At 40.7% G+C, this 19,096-nt stretch overlaps 1 protein-coding gene across 2 annotated transcripts in view; it reads right to left on the minus strand.

The window, feature by feature from the left end:
• Positions 1 to 6,691: 6,691 nt before the first annotated feature.
• The window catches only part of ZNHIT6 (zinc finger HIT-type containing 6), a 34,333-nt gene continuing 21,928 nt past the window's right edge, over positions 6,692 to 19,096 (minus strand). The window contains exons 9-10 of one of the 2 annotated variants that reach the window (XM_085067992.1): positions 13,163 to 13,291; positions 6,692 to 8,909 (exon numbers count right to left, since the gene is read on the minus strand). In XM_085067992.1, coding sequence (XP_084924118.1) covers positions 8,900 to 8,909; positions 13,163 to 13,291 — 139 coding nt within the window. In that variant the 3' untranslated portion in view covers positions 6,692 to 8,899. The remainder of the gene's footprint in view (positions 8,910 to 13,162; positions 13,292 to 19,096) is intronic. The other variant, XM_085067991.1, reaches the window with a different exon arrangement.

The raw sequence follows: 19,096 nt of genomic DNA on the forward strand, positions 1-19,096 counted from the left end.
GCCTGAGAAATTACAGCCCTCCCTCTTTGCTCAGTCAAGTTTTCTCCCTGAAGGCATTCAAAACTTGAGCTGTTTTGGAATTTACCACCTGGCCACCAGTCTCCGCTGTACCTAAACTTGTCTGTACAGTATTTGTTGACAACACAAGTGTAAAGCGCAAGGAAGCACTTTTGTTTGACTTCTACGCAGATCGAGCACCGAACACTTCGTGGGCTGCTCGCTGAGAAAGCACCAGATTTACGTGTCGGGTTATTGCAGGGTGAGGAGGAGGGACACACTGCTCCCAGACACCCGGCAGCTGCAGGCACATTCCTCGCCATCCCCACTGTCACTTACACTTGAATGACATCCATCTTCACACCAACGTAAGTAACAGCTCCCCAAAAATCACACGGATGTGTAACCATACTGTACACAGAGACAGTACCTGTAACACGCATGTCACGGACAAACAGTGGCCCTGCTGACTGCTGCCTGAAATGTGACTCTAGCCAGGTCCTGGGGTTTAGAACCTGAACTTTGGTTTTTCCATGTAAAGGGGTGGTTCTGTATTCTGCTCACTGGAAAAATGTACTGTTGGGAGAAAAAAGTCTGCAGAGGCAGGTCAGAAAAACATTAAATACACTAAGTGAAATTATCTTGATATAAAGGGAGTAAAATGAATCGCACTAAAAAATCTGCAAGTCTTCCAAAGTGGGGCTGTCACACCAACTGATCATCATCCATATAGTCCTCTCGTCTATTCTGCATTTCACAATTACATGGCAAAACTACTTTTTACAATACAATAGAAGGAATCACTGTCATTTTTCATGTGTCACCTTTGCCCTTGCTTTGAAACCTTTATATCCTCTGTTGTTCCAGCAGAATAAAAAACCGCTAAGCAGTGGATATATAAAGGATTAAAAGTTCAGGTTCCATGAAGTACAGCAGCAGGGCTTACAGGTAATGAGCACAACTATAATTGTATTTTGTGTCAAAAACTAAAATATCAATATCCTGCTTCCAGAGGAATACCAGGAGATGAGGAGTTAGGAACACGATTAATAATGTACAATGAATATATATAATATGATAAATAATGACAAGAAGCTGTACATTGGGAGTGAATTCAAACCCTGAAAGTAAAGCCACCAGCACCGTGTGGAGCTCCCCGGAGCCGGGCAGAGCCAGCGCAGCCCCGACACGGCAGGAGGGAGAGCAGCAGTGCTGCAGCGTCCAGCGCAGCTTCCAGCACCGTGCCCCGCAGCTCCGGCCATTCGCCTGGCCGCTCTGCTGGCTGCTGCGCTCCTTCGGCTCTCCTTCCCAGCCACGGCACGGCACGGCACGGCACGGCACGGCACGGCACGGCACGGCACGGCACGGCACGGCACGGCACGGCACCCGCAGCGGGACAGGGCGCTCGGCCGAACCCGGTGCTGCCGCCACAAGGAGCGTGCCTCACACTACAGCTTTAGGATGAAAGGACTGCGTAGCCTCGTGTTCCACACGATTATTTACAGGGGCTTGATGGTGGTAAGCGCTATGCCATCACGGTTACAACATAAAATCTTCCTTACAACTAAAAACAACACAGTAAAGACAAAGTTTCAGCTTCCGTGAGTGCTCCGTGACAGGAAACAAAAGCACGAACACTGAGACAGACTTCCATGACCACTAAGTCATTGTGGGATGTGGCCAGCTCGCTCTCCTGAAGCAGCAGCAGGTGGAGGAAAAGCTGACATGGTACTGTCAGTGGGACAACCAAGCTACTTCTGAAACCTCGTGGGGCTGCGAGAATCTCTGTATCCACACATCGATTACTGCAGAGCCCATGGCACAGCCCACAGCAGATCAGCCCCCTGGCCTGCCTGACCCTCCGGAGGACACTGTCTGGGAACAGTGCATCTCCCTGCTACTCGTGGGCAGCCACGGGGCTATGCAGGAACAGCCAGTGACCCTGTGACCAGCTGGATTGCTGCAGGAGGATCTCCAGTCCAGTGAACCTGCACAAATCCCTCACAAGTCTTGAGGACTGAAACAGAAAAGTTTGCAGTGAGCAGTAATTCATGATTGGAAGTCAAACCTTCACAGAAGCAGTTAAATGTGTCACACCAGAGACTCGTTCTTGCCAGATGCTTGCCCTTGTGAGCTGATCCTGCAGAAATGCATGTGCACAATTTAGCTCACTTGTTTAATCAGTGAAACTATTTTGATGCAGGGCTCCAAGTGCTCAGCACACAGCAAGGGAAGGCTGTGTAATTTTACCAGCTGCTCCGCCTAAAGCCAGTTTCTTTCATGTAAACATATCCCCGTTTTCACATTCACAGTTTTTTCCTCTGTATTACATAGCCACAAATAAAGCAGCACACAGAAGCACGGTGGTGTCAGAGTCAAAGCAATAACACAAAACTAGCTTTGGAGATACCTAGAAATGCACTCCAATGCATAAACAACTGCATTGAACTGCAGTGAGACTTGCAGTCTAGAAAATATAAATCCTGTAAAAAAAGACCCCAAACTACAAAATTATACAATAAGCATTTGTCTATCATCTTGCAAAGACCAAACACCAAGGAACTGAATAGATGGCATCCACTATGCTATGGTTTTCCCCCCATAAAACTATAGAGCCATGACTTCTGTGTACACAATTTATATTGGAGAAGATCCTGAAAGACCCCAAGGCACCATTCACATAAGCAACTGCATCTGTCTTGAAGTACAACCACTTATGGGATGGAATGTAGCAACCATCCAGGAGGAAAACATTACACAATCTTCTGTAAGTTTTCATTTATAAGACAGAAGAAATTCAAAGGTAGGGTAAGCACATTTGCCCAGATGCAAATCCAGCTGGGACATGTACAATAACAACTTCACCTCCTGACAAATGCAATCCCAATCAGAAAGAAGGGACTCCATTTAAGTACATATGAAACGGTCAGCAATGTAGCCCAACAGTGTTTTGAGACCACCAAAGGCCAGATCAAAAGAAGCCCAGCCAAGTCAAAGACACCAGTTTCTCTGAAACTACTCATGTCCTTCAGTATCTCAAACCAACCAGGCTAGATCCTACTTAGTTCATTAACGTGACAAAATCTGACATCAAGCTGTCATGGCTGTAAAACCAGCAAGCCTTAAGAACTTGAAACAGGAAAATGTATTTTCCTCTACAGAGGCAGGTATTTGTGCTCTAGAGGAACAATGCCACTAAAATCAATATGGATGCCCAAGCACAGCTGAAAGTAGAGGTTGGGAAAAAAGGTCAACAAAGATACCACTGAGAATTTAGATCACATAATCACTGAAATGACAAGTTGGAAGTGACACAACAGGATCATCAAGTCCAACTCTGGGTCATGTGCAGGAAACCCCAAGACCCATACCGTGTGGAAGTGTGGTGCTGTGACCACTTCCCCAGGGAGCCTGTTCCAGAGCCAAGCCACTCTCTGGGTGAAGCAGCTTTTCCTGATATCCAATCTAAACCTCCCTGACACAACTTCAGGCCATTCCTTTAGGTCCTGTCACGTCAGAAGAGTGAAGAGTTCAGTACCTCCCCTTCTTCTTCCCCTCACGAGGAAGCTGTAACTGCCATGAGGTCTCCCCTCAGTCTCCTCCAGGCTGAACAGACCCAGAGCCCTCAGCTGCTCCTCACACAGCTTCTCCTCATGGCCCTTCAGCACCTTTGTTGCCCTCCTTTCTACACTCTCCAATAGCTTGTCTTATATCATGGCACCCAAAACTGCCTCCAGCACTCGACGTGAGGCTGCCCCAGGTCAGAGCAGAGCAGAACAATCCCCTCCCTTGCCCAGCTGGCCATGCTGTGCCTGGGTTTGGACAACCCAGGACAGGGTTGCCCCTCCTGGCAGTGTGAAAGTGATGGGGACTTCTTGGCAAGCTTTTAGTGCCACCTACCCATTCTTTTTTGTTAGTATCAACACCTCATCCACTTTTTACCCCATTAGCACAGCTCTACTCCCTGTTGGCACTCGGCAAAAGAGACAAGTTCTGGAGCTACAATACAGACCCAGGAGAGAACCTGGAAGCAAGGAGTGGAAAGGGAAAAGCAGCTTTCACAGTCATTTCCTCCATCTCCTTGAGGCAGAACAGGTATGATGGGAAGAAAGTGGCAATGTGATTTTAAAAACCCTTTTGCTTTTCCACCAGCTGGAATGATGCAGGAACCAGCCAGCTCCCAGTGTAGTAATTTATTCTCTAAAAAAAGACTCCCTCTCCCTTCTCATTTCTATCCCTCCTTCTCTGGCAGATTATTTTGAACTCATTCTGGTTTGTCATGCAACCACATGAACAGCTGTACTGATGCAGCTGATGCAAAAGAAGTCTCATGCAAATGGATTAGATAAATACAAGGACTACTGTGCCAGTTAAAAAAAAGGAATTAAATCCACCATTTTATCATAAGTTCACAAAGACTTCCCCTTACCCCAAAGGTAGACAAAGCTCTAGTGGCTTTCCATATTTTATCACCCTATTGATTTTTCCTGCCAAAAAGTCTACTGTAGTAAGATAGCCTGAAAATGCTTTCCTGCAGGAAAAGTTAGCAGAAGTGAAATCAGGCCAAGTCAGGGGAACTTCACTTCCAAAGCAATAACAAAAGAGCTACAATGCACAAGGCCACTGAGAGAAAGCAGCTCTCACAACAAAAGCATCACTACAGCAAAGTCACTGTACCATGGGTCTCTAGACCCATGGAGGCACAGTGAGAACACTCTTGTTATCAAACCACAGACAGACAGCAGAATAAATAACTCTCTTTTTACCTGGTTTTACATGTCATCTGTGTTTTCCCTTTCAGTTTCAGTATTTCTTTTGAGATATTTTTGCTGCCATTTCTTGTCTTGCATACATGTGACTTCTTTCCATTCCACCAGAGATTTCCAGCAAATAAAACCATATGCACTGCCATAGCAACATTTTAATACAAACACAGTGTAATCTTTGTTCACTGAAGTACACAGTTCATTTCTTTTTCTCTTATTAACAGAACCTGCATCTGCATACAGTTTAACTAAATGTCATAGCAACAACATAAACATAAATTCAAGATATTTTTTCCTTTGGAGGGCGGAAGAGTAAATGTTTTCAGGAAAACAGTGTGAGACTTAAAGCAGAATGAGATGTTTGTGACTAAACAGGGCCTGAAGTTACATCATCACAGCTGTATATCTACCCTTGGAAAGCCTGGTCTTGCATGGTGCTATACATTCTCAGCTCCTACAGATGTCAACAGAGAACAGCTGGATCTGGCAGGACAAGGACTGAATCCCAGCTATGCTAATACACAACATGTAGCTGGGACCTGTTATCAACACTCCCATGAACTTAGAAATCCATGTACAGCTTCAGACTAGAGTCCATGTTCTGCACTGTAAAAGGTTTTCCCCTAATGTAAACTGCACTGTTGACTGGAGTAACAAAAACTGGTCCAGCATGTCTCTGAGGACCAGCGCCAGCCACACATTCTGTGGCATGACCCTTTTTTCCTCTATGGATCAACAATTCCTAATGCCAAGATAAATGCAGCAGAACCTAGAATTCGAAAGTGTTCATTCAAAACTGAGCTGTTACACTGACAGGGGGTAGAATGTTGTTTACCCATGACAACTTAATTATGCCTCATACCCCCAGGAAGTTATACAAAAAAGGAAAAGAACCAAGTTCTCTCCCATGGCTGACTCAGTCCTACCTCCCAGCTATTGCTGTGTGCTTAGCTATGCTCTATTTTTGTCCTTTAAGGTCTGTGAAAGGGATGACATCATTAAGCTTTTAATTTTTTTAAGGAGTGTGTTCATTCAAGACAAGAGCCTTTACTCTCTGTAAGCTGATAGCCCTTCAGCTCAAGCATGCTGAAAAGTCCAAACATTAGAAGAAATGCTGTAACAACACTACACAGAAATAGCTTGTTCCTTCTGTGACAAATAGTTTATAGAGGAAAATAAATGAGTAAGCATAGTAGGCATAAAATCAAGCACTCAATGCAAGCTGGTGTTGAATGACGAAGATTAAAACAACATCACAGAGTTTTCATTCACAGACATGAGCTGTTCTGAATCAAGGCAGAGTCCTGTAGGGATCTCTGTGTAATATGACTACAATAGTATGTTTTCAAAACGGACAGAACTGAAGCCTTCAAGGCAGCCTCAGCTCCATGTCTTAAATTTCTAGTGCTTGACCAGAATTTTAAATATACAGAAGATGCTTTTTCTCTGTTCAGTTTATTACGAGGTGCTTGTTCCAGGTTGAGTCACTCAGAAAGAAATTAAAAACTTTCCCTAACTGCCTATCAAAGTATTAAAAAACATCTGCCTAGCCAAAGAGTGCTTAAACTTTGATTAAATCAGTAACCTCATTATTATGAGTTACCACTAATATGAAGAATTTTGATTTCTTATTATAAAGAAAAATTGAAAAAGCTTAGGAAAACAGAATAAAATATATTAATTGCATTTTGGTTTGTATTTGATGTATCACCTCAGTTCAAACTGGTGTAACTGTAAAAATAGGTAAGTAGTAACCTAGGAATGAATGGCAAATGCTACCAAGGCCTTTTACGCTCAGTTTGACTGAACTCTGGAAGATGATTCCCACCTTCGTCTGGGAAATTTCAGTTCTAGTAACCACCACAGGAATGCTCCTTAATCATTTTTTAAGCCTTCTTTAAGGTAGAGACAGATTTAAATCTGAAGCATAGACTTAACAGCATCTTCATTTAAAAATAAATTGTGTTTGACTCACAAGGAAGCTTAAAGTAGATTTATGTAAGAAAGAAACCCCCACAGGCAAACCCTTTGGTACAATTAATGAAAACCCCCAAGAGCACAGGAAAGTAATGCAAATCACAAATCTGTGCTCCTCAGCCAAAGACTAATCACACACACATGCAGATCTAGCATTTGCAGCACTCTCATTTTCACTGTGCTACAAACCCAGCAGAAATGTCGTGCTTTTACTCCAGAGGAAACATTTTCTGGCAAATGAACTGTGGCAGTTTTGCTGTTCTGCTCTTTTACTGGTATTACAATGAATGAGTTCAAGACTGGTCTAAAGTAATTTGTGGCTACCAAGTCAGTGTGCAGCATTCACTGATTAGGAAAAGCTCATTCACTTTCACTGAAGTGAAAAAATATGAAAGCAGCACCTATAGCTAGGAATCCTGGTCCTTTATAAAGGGTTAAAAAAACAAATGCTGAAACAAGAGGTGGGCAGAGGACCAACAATGACTAAGAAAGAAAATAGAGCACAGGTGGCTACTGCCAGGCAAGAAGAAAAACCTTCCTGTTTCACCAGAGGTTGCAAAACACACAAGAGAAAGGACACACGACACCACTGGGAGAAAAAGCAGTGTGTGACTACCTGATGCTCTTGTCCAAACTTCAGTAGTGAGATGTCACGGCAAACAACTTTTTAACTACAATTTCTTTGGAAAGGGAAAAAAACCCTAAAACCTTGAAAATCGCAAAAATCATCTCCATGCAGCATGGCTGGTGAGGACCCAGCAGCCTGGAGCCCTGAAGCCCAGACTGAGTCTGGAAGCCTGAGCCCTCTCCTGCACTGCTCCCACAGCCTCCTGTTACCTGCACAAGTTCCTTCACTGCTTTCTGTTGTGCTTCTACCCACAACATCAGCACTGGCAGAAGAACAGTTATGACTGAAATAGCACCCTCATGGCAATTTAGCACACACCAACACACAAAGGTGCTTGTCTCAAGCAGGAGACAGAGATTGGGGAACTACAAAGGCTGCAACAACCTCCGAGACCTGTTTAGAGTGATTACTCTAGTCCTGAAGACTTTACAAACACTGGCTTGGCCAGACCGTTGCAAAACTAAAGCAAAGGCTGATGCTGATTCTTGAGAATGCCCTGGTGCTCTGGGGAGAGGGGCTCACCTGCCTTGCACTGCTTGTAGCATTGCTTTTCTCATCCTCCAACAGACCCCACAGGCATGGGGGACTTGGATACAGGGATAAGGGCTCTGTGATCTAGAAATCTTCTCAGAAGTTAACACCTATCAGCAGACAATACAGTACGGGATTTTTTTTTCCTTTATGATTTGTTTTTAAGTAGGTAAATTTAGCTGATATGCCAGTAAGTATTTATAATACCTAACTTCAGTAGGTACTAGGAATATGAGATGCAATACTGAAGCACTCTTTAGATGTCCAGTATTACCTGCATTAGTGCCAGTCTATGCATCCATTTCTATGGATTTAAAAACCCATGCTAATTTAGGAGATCTGGAGAGAGAAAACTAAACACACAGAAACATGTCACCCTAAAAACACAGTCTGACCTGTCCATTAACACATGAAACAAGATACAACTGAGTAAGGAACAACAACAAAAGTATTGCATCAAGCACCCAAAATGTCACCAGAGAAGATTAAAGTCAAAAGTAACATAAGACCAGCGTTACACTGAAACACTGTAAAAGGAAATTTAACTAATTAAACAACTGTGCTTTTTTCCCCAGTAAATTTAAGCATTAAGACTCAAATCCACATATAAATACAAATATGTGATAGAAATTTAAACCCAAAAATTTGGCACTGGGCTGGTTAGAGAGAAAGGAAAAACAATGGTGCAGTTAAGGACTGCAATTAAATCAGAATATAATTTTTCTTCCTAGAACCACAATTCTCCATCTTTTTATTCACATCCCTAAATCCCATTATTAAATCAAAAAACAGTCAAACACTTTGAGAGTGCTACCTTTAGTAAAGGAAGTTAAGCCAAACCTCTGGGAACTTAGTTGTATAAAAAAATTTAATTAAATAATTAAAAAATAAAAGCTCATTCCTCCCTCTTCCCTCAAAGAACTGTCATGAACTGTCCCGAATCTCCCCTTCTTCCGCAGATGAAAGGGATGAGCTTTCACTTTCTGAGTTCTCTGCAGGTTCACTGCCATCTGAGGAAATAGAACACAAAAACCAAACAAACAATTAGTTTCAGCAATGTTGTTTGCTCATCAAACAGAAGCAGTTTCGTATCTTCTTTTCCTTTTAATCACACTTTCCTTTGGCACAGCTATTTCATAAAACATAACCAGTCTCACAGCATGGGACAAAGCCCTGGCTAGGACCTTCCTTTTACCTTTTAAATCTCAGTCTTTCAGTCAAGTAAGAAAGCAGAGTATTTATCCCCACCAAAACTCTTCATCTACTGAGAACTTAAAATTATTCTTTTGGCTCGTTTTAAATATTGGTTTTTGGGATGCTACACACATCCATCATAACTGTGAAGAATTATAAATAATTTATGTTTTTCTTAATGTTTCAGTTATAAGATGTGGAACTAGAGAGAAATTCTAAATGGAAATGAAAAATTAAAATGATGTAGCTTTGTGCTTCTTCCATGTGTTCCAGCATCCCAAAGAACTATGTAAATCCATGAGCTAAGGCTGATGAGGTTCAAGGTGCACAGTAACTTGTGCTTTAGGGCATGACTATTGTGCTCTGCTGAGATCATATAATGAAACCCTCATCTCCAAAACTGGTCTTCAGCCTCACACCCCATGGATTCTTCTTTAACAAGCACTGACCCTGGTCACCTTGTGCTGAGGTCACCAAATGCCACTGGTTGGTGACACTCAAGCAGCACAAAAATAAACTACAGCAAAGCAGGCCCATGATTCACACTATACTCTCATTGTTATTTTCGGTATTTGATCTATGAATTTAAAGATGTTTTTGTGCATTCAGTATCAGAGGCTTCATTAAGACAATATTACCAAAAGGCAGCTGATGAAGTATAGTTCCTGTCTTGTCAAGATAAGTTCTACAGCTGGCAAACATGGATAATACATAGGACACAGTGTGCACCTGTAAAGTGTCCAAGGAATTTGTTCAAGAAAATAGAAGCATTTCACCCAGAAACATCAGAGGTCACATTTTGTCTACATGAAATCTAGTGTATAATCAATTAACATTTATATGCCAGATATGTACTGAGTAATGCACAAAGTAAGGACTTTTTTTGCCCCTAAGTCCTGTGAAAGCTTCTATAATCCCCTACTATCTTCAGCCATGACTGACCTTGTATGCTGCAATCAGAGCACCTGTAGTTTTTGCTATTAAGCAAGTCAAGCATCAAAACATCACATAAAAGAACGTGGCAATCTTCCGACTCACAGCAAAGCTCAACAGACAGATTTTAGCTTTATTTTTGCCTGTTACAGTAAAATTTAAAAGGAATTATAGATTGACTTCACTCAAAAGGAGCGTATTTGTATGGTGCTGATAGCATTGCCTATAAATTAAGATTGCCCAATACCTCCCACCATAAAACTGTCTGCAGTTTACTTATAATGTAAAATTTAAACTCTGGGTTTACGTTTTTCAGTGGCAGTTTCCTTCCTCAATCCCTATTTTCCTTATGTAGTTAAAAATTTCAGCCAAAATACTTCAGCCATTTCTGAAAAGAAGGATAGGAGAAATAGACTTTATACTCATTAAATCCTAGCAGTTTCTCTTTGAAGGTATCCAGCTCTAGCTCTCCCCCAGTCCTTGGAGGTTACTACTTGAATCTCAGGGACAACAGTGATCTTTCCTTAGCATGTGCCTGTTGCTGTGACTATGAAAACTTGCTTCTGTTCTCCCTGGGGAAGGAGGGCAATCTGAGATTGCTCAGAAAGGAAACAGTATTTTAGCAGTTAAATTCCAAGGCTTTGCTGCTTGTTCTAGCCTGGGTCCCTTGCACACAGGGTCAGCAGGGTTATGGCAGCCTGAGCCCCCATGCTCAGCAAATACCCTGCCAGACGTCCACTCATCAGTGTGGCAGCTGTTTGCCTGGAATGCAAAGGGAGGTCAGCCGGACAGGCACTCTGAGTGGGACAAGTGTCCCTCCAGGCGTGCCAGGAGGCAGAGAGGAAAGGCAGCATTGGTGGGAATAGGATAAGCAAGAGCAGGATGGATGGCTTGGAAGGAGTGGGCTACTGAGAAAAAGCCATACATGGCAAAGGAACTGGAGTGCAAGAAACACAGAAGATGCTGTAGCAGAAAGGTCACTTCTTGGGAAATGGGAAGGGGGTAAAATACTTCTCTGATTACAACAGACCTTTCCATGGACAGTCTGGAGGTTAACCTAATTTGCACTCTCAGCAATTATCTGTGAATGCAACTGCTAAAGCAACCTGAAAACTGGGTTTTTTCTCCTATGTTCTGTAAAGATGATATACAACAGAAGAGTACAATGATTGTGACACACTCTAACTAAAGTGGCACTTTGTCTTCAGGCAGAATAACGGCAACAAAAAAGTCCTCCAACTTCCATAATCATGTTGTAAACACGCTTTTCCTCAAAGAATCTAAAATTATTGTCCCAAGCTTCCACTCCTAACAGAAAAAATACCAAGAACACAGGGTCTAAACCTAACTCAAAGCTGAAGTTGGTTATTAATATTTTAACCAAGAAGTTATGATAAATAATATGACAATAAGTTATGATAAAAGTTGAGCAAGTCATGATATTTTTGCCATTAGCTGTAACTTTTGCTACGTTATACCCAAGACACCTCAACAAGGAGCTATTAAATTCATTTTTACGGAATCTATAGAGACAGCTAACACAACAACAAAAATCAGTGGTTCTCAAAACCTGAAATGGCTGCTAGCATTCTCAGAATCCCTGCAGGGATGACTATTAATCAAATGATTTCTGCAGCAGAGGAAATTACTGTGTTTAAGACACACACTTGCACTGCCCTGTGACAGAGCTGTTGGCACTTCCCAGCTATTACTGGCTCTCTCTTCCCCTTCTCTTCTGCCTTTTACAGAGTCAGGTAGGTGCTGCAGCAGCATGACCTCAAAATACCGTTGTTCAATCAACACTTACTTGAATCTACACCCTTAAAAGGACAGCCTCCCTATTAGCTCAGGAGACAATGACAACAACGCTATCCAGGGTATTAGATTAAGTATATGAGTCAATCACTTGTAATTCCCTCCTGACCTCTAAATCATAGGAGTACAGCTGACTACTGAAAAGCAAGGGTCCTAGATCAAGAAATAATGCATAAACTCAAAAGCACCGAGCTTCACGTACTCCAGTAGCTGTATGTGCACCCCCAGGCTGCATACCACAGGGCCCACTTACTCAGACCAGACTCCCACCTTATCCCCTGGCATGCTGTCTCACTCTCAGAAGCCCTTGCAGTGTACAGCAAAAGGAATTTTTGCATGCCATATCTTTGGGAGCAGATTGCTCTCACTTAGTGGATCACTTAGTGTAATCTAGCCAGAACAGCCAAGATCCATGGAGGTCCAGGATCACTGGTACATTATTTTCAGTACTGTATTTAATCAGTCAGATGATATACATATAAAGCCATGACTGAGCTGCTGCCGGAAAACAGTAATTGCAAATATGTATCAAAGCTTTTCCTCAAAAATCTGTGAGAATAAGAGACAGGCCCATCACTGAAAAGTATGGAATATGGTAACTAAGATGACTAGGTGAGGGACTAAGAGATGAGAACTGATTCCCTATTTCAGCAGATGCAGAAAGAGTTGCTGGGACATAAAGCCTTTATACTGGGTAGAAAAATGGAAATTAACTTAAAAACTAGAAGCAAATTCCTGCTCGATCCAGATTTTCTTCCAAATTAACTTCAAGATGAAAGGTTTCCCTCAACAAAATAACTTTTAAAAGATAACACTGTGCTTTTAACCCATCCAAAAAGCTACTCTGCCACTGTGATTTCCAGTAACTATCTTACAATTCAGAATTATTTGTCCAATGTTAGAAGCAATGCTAGAAAGTAATGGAGAGTGATTCCTTTGCATGATTAGCTGGCTTACTTAACATCTTCCCCACAGAGCCTGACTCCTTAGAAATAGTCAACTCTGTCAAACTTTGCTACATTAAAAAAAATAGCGTAAGTCTGAATAGCTTTTTTACCTTAGTGGCTAAAAATACACAAGAACCCCAGTAAAGCACCAGTAAACAAAGTAAGAAAAAAAATACCCAATACAGCTCATGGATGTATGCCATCAGCCAGCAGTTTTAAGGGAGAGCATTCATAACAGCTTTTTTGATAGCAATCATTTAGCTTCAAAAGGAAATACAAGACATATTGCTCATTCCTTACATTATTAGTAGGTATATCCTTAACTACTGTTTATATAGGTAAAATATCCAAGTATAACACAGATAAATACATGCTCACCTTGGCCAAGGACCACCATGTCACTCTTCAATGTTTTCAAGACCACAAATAATGTTGGATACTCAATTATTACTTTGCCTTTCAGATTGTCTAGGAGGCTTCTACTGGCATCCAGTTCATTGTACCTTAAAAATAACAGGAAGTTTATTTTGGATTTGAATATTAGCAAGGACATAATGTACATTTGCTGGGGGGAAGAAACAAGTAAAAGGCTTTCTGGAATTTCAAGTGATTTTCAGGTGATACCATGTCCAGAAGAACTATTTTATAATTCAAATTACATATCCAGTCTTATTCTCCAACTACATACTTTTTTAAAACCCTCCTAATACCTAAGCATAAAGAACAAAAGAATGAAAGTCAAATATCTCTAAGGGTTGAAATGTTTTAATATGTCTTAATGAATATCTTTAGCATATCAGATACAGATATAAGGTTATCAACATCTTAGTCTAAATTAAAAATAACATTTAATATTCTATTTATGGGCTTTAACACTACAGGTTTAATTTAGATGGTTAGCAGTGTACCTTATTTATCATGTTTGATTATGAATTACCAGTGAAGCCCTGGGAAGATAAAGTAAAAAGCTTATCTGAACAACTACTAAAGGACAGGTATACTGGAAGCACTTAGAGCTCTGTTTTTGTAGGAGAGATACCCTTGTTCTGATAGAGAAGCATTGCAGCAATAATTTCTAAAAGATGGTACAACACCCCTGTTATGCCAGAGCAAGCCTCTGCTTACAGCACCATCAGCAACAAGCTCCCTGTAGAAATCCCCATGTATGTGTGTGCTGTAGAGGAACATGATTTGGATGTGCAGTCCTCTCCCAAGAAAGGGCTCCTCTTCACCCCCGAGGGTGAAACCAGGTACATAACAAATGACACCACAGTAATGAAAAGTAAACTGAGCACCCTCTGCACAATTACTCTCTAAAATTGTAATGTTCTCACCCAACTCTCTAATTAAAACCTGGATGTGTGATTTTGAGGAAAGGATGGCACATTTCAAAGGCCTCTGTAAGAGGGGCCCTGTTGCTTTCACTTGCTGTAACTGTGGTATCCAAAGGATGCTCTGATATTATTACACTGCAATCTCAGTTATGCAATTCTTTCTGTAAGCAGCATTATTAAATTACCACTAAGCTATTGTATCGGCTAAGGGCAAATGAAGTTCAAAACCAAAATACACTGTAGGCAATACGTGCAGTATTTCCCATAGCTATTCTACCTCTGATCACTAACATATTATGCAGTTGTGTTTTCTTTTGCCAAAACCAACACAAGATAGGTGAAGAAAATTATATACTTTATGATTTACAATAATGTGCAATTAAAAGAAGTACACTGGGAGCCACCAAACAAGAAGCATATTGGAGGTAAACCAGGAACTGAGTTCCTGGGATTTAAGGGAAACTTAGTTTGAGCAAAAATTCTCTCATATTCAACTTCAAATCATCATGAAAATATTTGGTTTCATGTTTCTCTCAAGCCAAAGTAATTACGACCTCTTCTTACTGAAACCCTTAAAAAGGGATAACAGTATATTACATTTCTTATTGAATGAATGCATTCATAACTTGTGGATTAACACACATGAACAGAAACATATTTACTGCTTTATTTACAGTACTCTAAATACAAAGTATGGCAATACCTTTCCTTTGGCAAGGACCTCAACACATTCCTGTCTGGTTAAGCAAACATTTACCACCAAGAGGCTAAAGTAATTCACATGCCACAATACACTTTCCATTATCTCATATTTTAGACAAAACATCTTTAGCGTCCAGCTTGGCATAGGATAAAACATTCGCTCTTGAAACTATTTTATGATAGTAAATTACAGAAGTGTTAGGTCAGTGAGTCAGAGCTTTATCTTTTTTTGTTAAAGTAAATTTTATTGGTTGATAGTGACAGAGAACACATCTAAATTTTTAGTGCATAAGGTGGGCTGTAAACTTCAGGAATTATATAACAAAAGAGCTTAATCCTTCTCTTATTTAAACTTGTTTGTTACTGTATATGCTATCCAAAAGATGTCATTCTACCACATTCTCTACTTCATACACAAGTGCAAGTTGAGGTTTTCTGCTAATCCACCTGTCAGGCTCTTCCTTGACTGTGCATGCTTAAGAGATCTCAAAAGAAAACTATTATTTGTCACATCAATTCCAAAGTCTAAAAAAGAACAGCTCCTGAGCAAGACTGATTTTTCAGGTTATCTCTGAAAGACCTTGTCTTGATAAAAATCTTCCCAATTTCATCCCAGAACCAGAACAAAGTCACACAGGAGAGGTTGAACAATAGAGACCTATAGGCAAAAGAAGACTGCCCTGCAGGGTTTAACCAGAAGCCAACACACACACACACACACACACACACACACACACACGCACACACACACACACTCTCTCTCTCTCTCTCATATCTACTTTTGAAAATTTGGAGGCAAATGAAACAAAGTGGCATTTCTACAAGTCTTGTAACTTCCTGCAGTGATTATTCACCACAATGAGCTGAGGATGTAGGGTAACACTGAAATACCAGACCCTTCCATGTATGTTCAGCAAATTGGTCTCACCACAAGCAGGATACAGAACAGAGAGAACACCACAATCAGATATTACCAGATACCGTTTAATCCCCACTTTTACCTACTTGTTTTCTATCGCTGGGGCTACACAGCCTGCTTAGAAAGAACCCACAAGGATCTGCAGTCTTCTTCAAACCCATTCCTCACTGGGCATTTCAACTGACAGCCCAGTAAAATGAAGAACAACCAGCCTAAGTCTTTCACATAGTCTCTTCCATGCTCCAGTACCAGCTGCAGGAACCAACTGAACTGTCATCCTAAAGCAGCTCCATCAGCCCTTCATGCCAGCCTGGATTTGAGATAAGCCTGGCTCCAAACGAACTGACCATGCCAACAAAACCATTGCCTTAACACCTATCTTCACATCTTTCTTTTAAACCCTCCCCCTGCTCTCTCTTGTCTCCTGCTGCCCCATTCACACAAGTTGTCTGCACTATCACTTCCTGATCCCTGTATTCGGCAGGACTTCTCTTTACATCTTCCCTCTTAATCTTCTTTCCTCCTTGGTATTTACTTTCCACATATTTTCTCTTTCCCTTCCTTACATTCCCTCAGCCTCTCTGAACAACACCCACCATCGAATAATCCCCTTTCCTGATTATTTTCTTGCCCCAAGGAAAGCGTTATGCCCATGTCGCAAAGCAATAAATAGGCCTGGATTTTTTCTTAATAAGAAACGACTCCATTTGTAAGGACCACAAAGAGATGATCTTAGCAGACAACAGCTTTTGATTTTAGCTGGAATGAAATAACAATAACTGCTTTTTGAAGAACCAAAATTAAATAGAATTTGCCTGCGAGCAGGCAGTTTAAAAGCCTACAAAAATTGTAACAATTCAGAAAATTTAGCAAGATTCAGCAATCCCACATCAGTTTCCATATGAACTCTTATATTTGCTCCATGAACAGTTGTGTTACCTTCCACAAAATACTGAAATTCATGTGGCTCTGCACTTCTGATAGCATCTCTGAGTTTCTGCAAAGGCTAGTTTCGCTATCTATAGTTATTCCACCACCTTCCAGGAATTCAACAATTCAGTCTCCTAATCTGTCTCCCACAGGCAGGAATGCCACATTAGGTCACTGCATCACAACAAGTTCCCCTCAAATGGAGCCTGTGGCTATCATCGAAGTGGCGTAACTGGTCTCCATGAATTCAGACAGCAGGAAATTCCCTGCTGATCAGGTTTTCCTGAATGTCATCTACAGGAACTCCGATTTTAATAATAATAAAGAAGAATCTGGAATTAAAGATAAATTGTAGCCATGTTATTTCTATAGTTTAGTCTTCTAGACACTAAAAAGAGAACAAACAAGTTTTAGCCATCTACATAATTGTAAATATTACCAAAATGCATATTTGTATAACGACATGCATGATTTCCCTGTGAGAGAGATCAGCTAAACTGCTTGCACATATTTTACACAAAGATGATGTTTCTTCCTAGAACTGAGTGGAAACATCGAGGTATTTACTTGGCATAACTCAGATACAATAAATCATGCTATCTATTTTGGGCCTTCTCCTCAAAATCCACAAGCAAACTTAGGGTAACTTAAGGGAAGAATGAATGATTTTTTTTTCACCAGACCAAAGAGGATAGCATTTCCAAGGTATCTGCATATGCCTAGAAGGGGGCAAAGACTGGGTACAGCATTTAAAGTCTCTCCCAAGCACTCATTCTGAAGTGCTGCAGTACAGCAAAGATAATAACTAACAGATGGACTTTCATTCCTAAGTGGTGAATAACCTCTTCGTGTGGTAATGATTTGGTGAACATGGAAGTAGAGAAATGCTCTCTTAAATTAGGTATGAAAGGAAAGTTGTATGGCAGAAAGCAAATACAATGTATTGAAATAATGCACAGTATTTATGTTAAACGTTGTCACTACAATTCTGACATTCTAAAAAACCTAAACCAGTGAATTTTACTAGTCTAGATACAAGAAAAAATTAGAAAACTCAATGAGCAAAACAACAGAGATTATAGAAACTAAGAAACAAACAAATGACTTGCCAAAACACTTCCTTTATAACAAACTCTTATCAACAGCAAAACAGCATGAAGGAACACTGTGCTGAACACTCTTCTAAGGAAAGAGAAAGAGAACCTAGTTCAAACTGGTATTTTAATATGAAAAAAAAATTATACTACAGTTCACAGAGGTATTTAAAACCTTCTAGCTCCTCCTCCCACTCTTGGTTATGTTTCTTCTCCCGGTCTAGGACCTCCATAATTTGCCTCAATAAATGCTCACTAACCTCTCCTTCGTATCACTGATACCTGCATAACTTAATACCAGTACAGACCAGATGCCTGGTCAAACCCTTTTCAAGTCAAATCCCCATCTTAAGTAACACTTTTATCAAAAAAGTGCTTTTTCTGGAAAAAAATAGAAAATTCAGACAAGAAACCTTCTCTTACTAACTGTTTGGACCACAAGTCCTGCTACAAACCAACTAAAAAAGTACAGAAAGTAAAGTAGCGAGATTACCAGGAAAACCTCTTGGGACATCATCACCATCTCCTAACTACATCTACATCCACAGAGTACATAAAGGCACATCCAATTAACGAGAAAACCATGAAGATGTTCCTTTTCCTTGTCATATTTCAGCCACAGATCATACTCAAACAATGACCATATGAAGAAAAGCTGTAACAATCCACGGTCTCCTCTCTTTCATGGACTGTAAGGGGCCCTCCCAGTAGGGAAATCCAAGACCTACTGAAAACTCAAGTGTAAAACAGGGAAAAGAAAAACTGAATTCACAAACACCCTCTCATTACAAATATATTTCAGGGAGTCTAAACATCCTGAAAGGAAAAAAAGTAATACCCAGCTGAAGACAGCAGGAACACCAACTGTCACCTAAATTGACAAAATAGTAGATGTCCAAAAAGATTCATTGGTTTGTTCACTTCTACCCTAGAAAATATACAAAACAGTTAATGGAGAGAGAAGCAAAGTAAGACTACAAGTATGTCACCATAGAGGCACAAAAGCTGTCGTTGTTTAAGCCTCTTGAGAATGAGGCAATTGCACAAAGGAAAAAAGCACTGTAAAAGTTGTTTAATGATGATAATGGAAAAATGTATCAATTGATGGCAAAACCCATAAAGCAGATAAGGCAACGACTTCAACAATTTAGTAGACTGAGCTTTAAGAGTGATGTGGTAAAAGGACTCAGGACCATAATAATGATCTAAAGATTTACTGAGGTACAGAACATTCTGCATCTTTTAGTTACAAAACAAAGTACAACAAAACAAAAGGAAAATGTGAAACCAGCAGATGTCAGTTTCTTGTTTGGCAGACTTTGGTGCAAA

Source organism: Lichenostomus cassidix, chromosome 8 (genome assembly GCF_008360975.1).
Source record: "Lichenostomus cassidix isolate B80296 chromosome 8, HeHo_3.0, whole genome shotgun sequence".
Taxonomy (NCBI): domain Eukaryota; kingdom Metazoa; phylum Chordata; class Aves; order Passeriformes; family Meliphagidae; genus Lichenostomus; species Lichenostomus cassidix.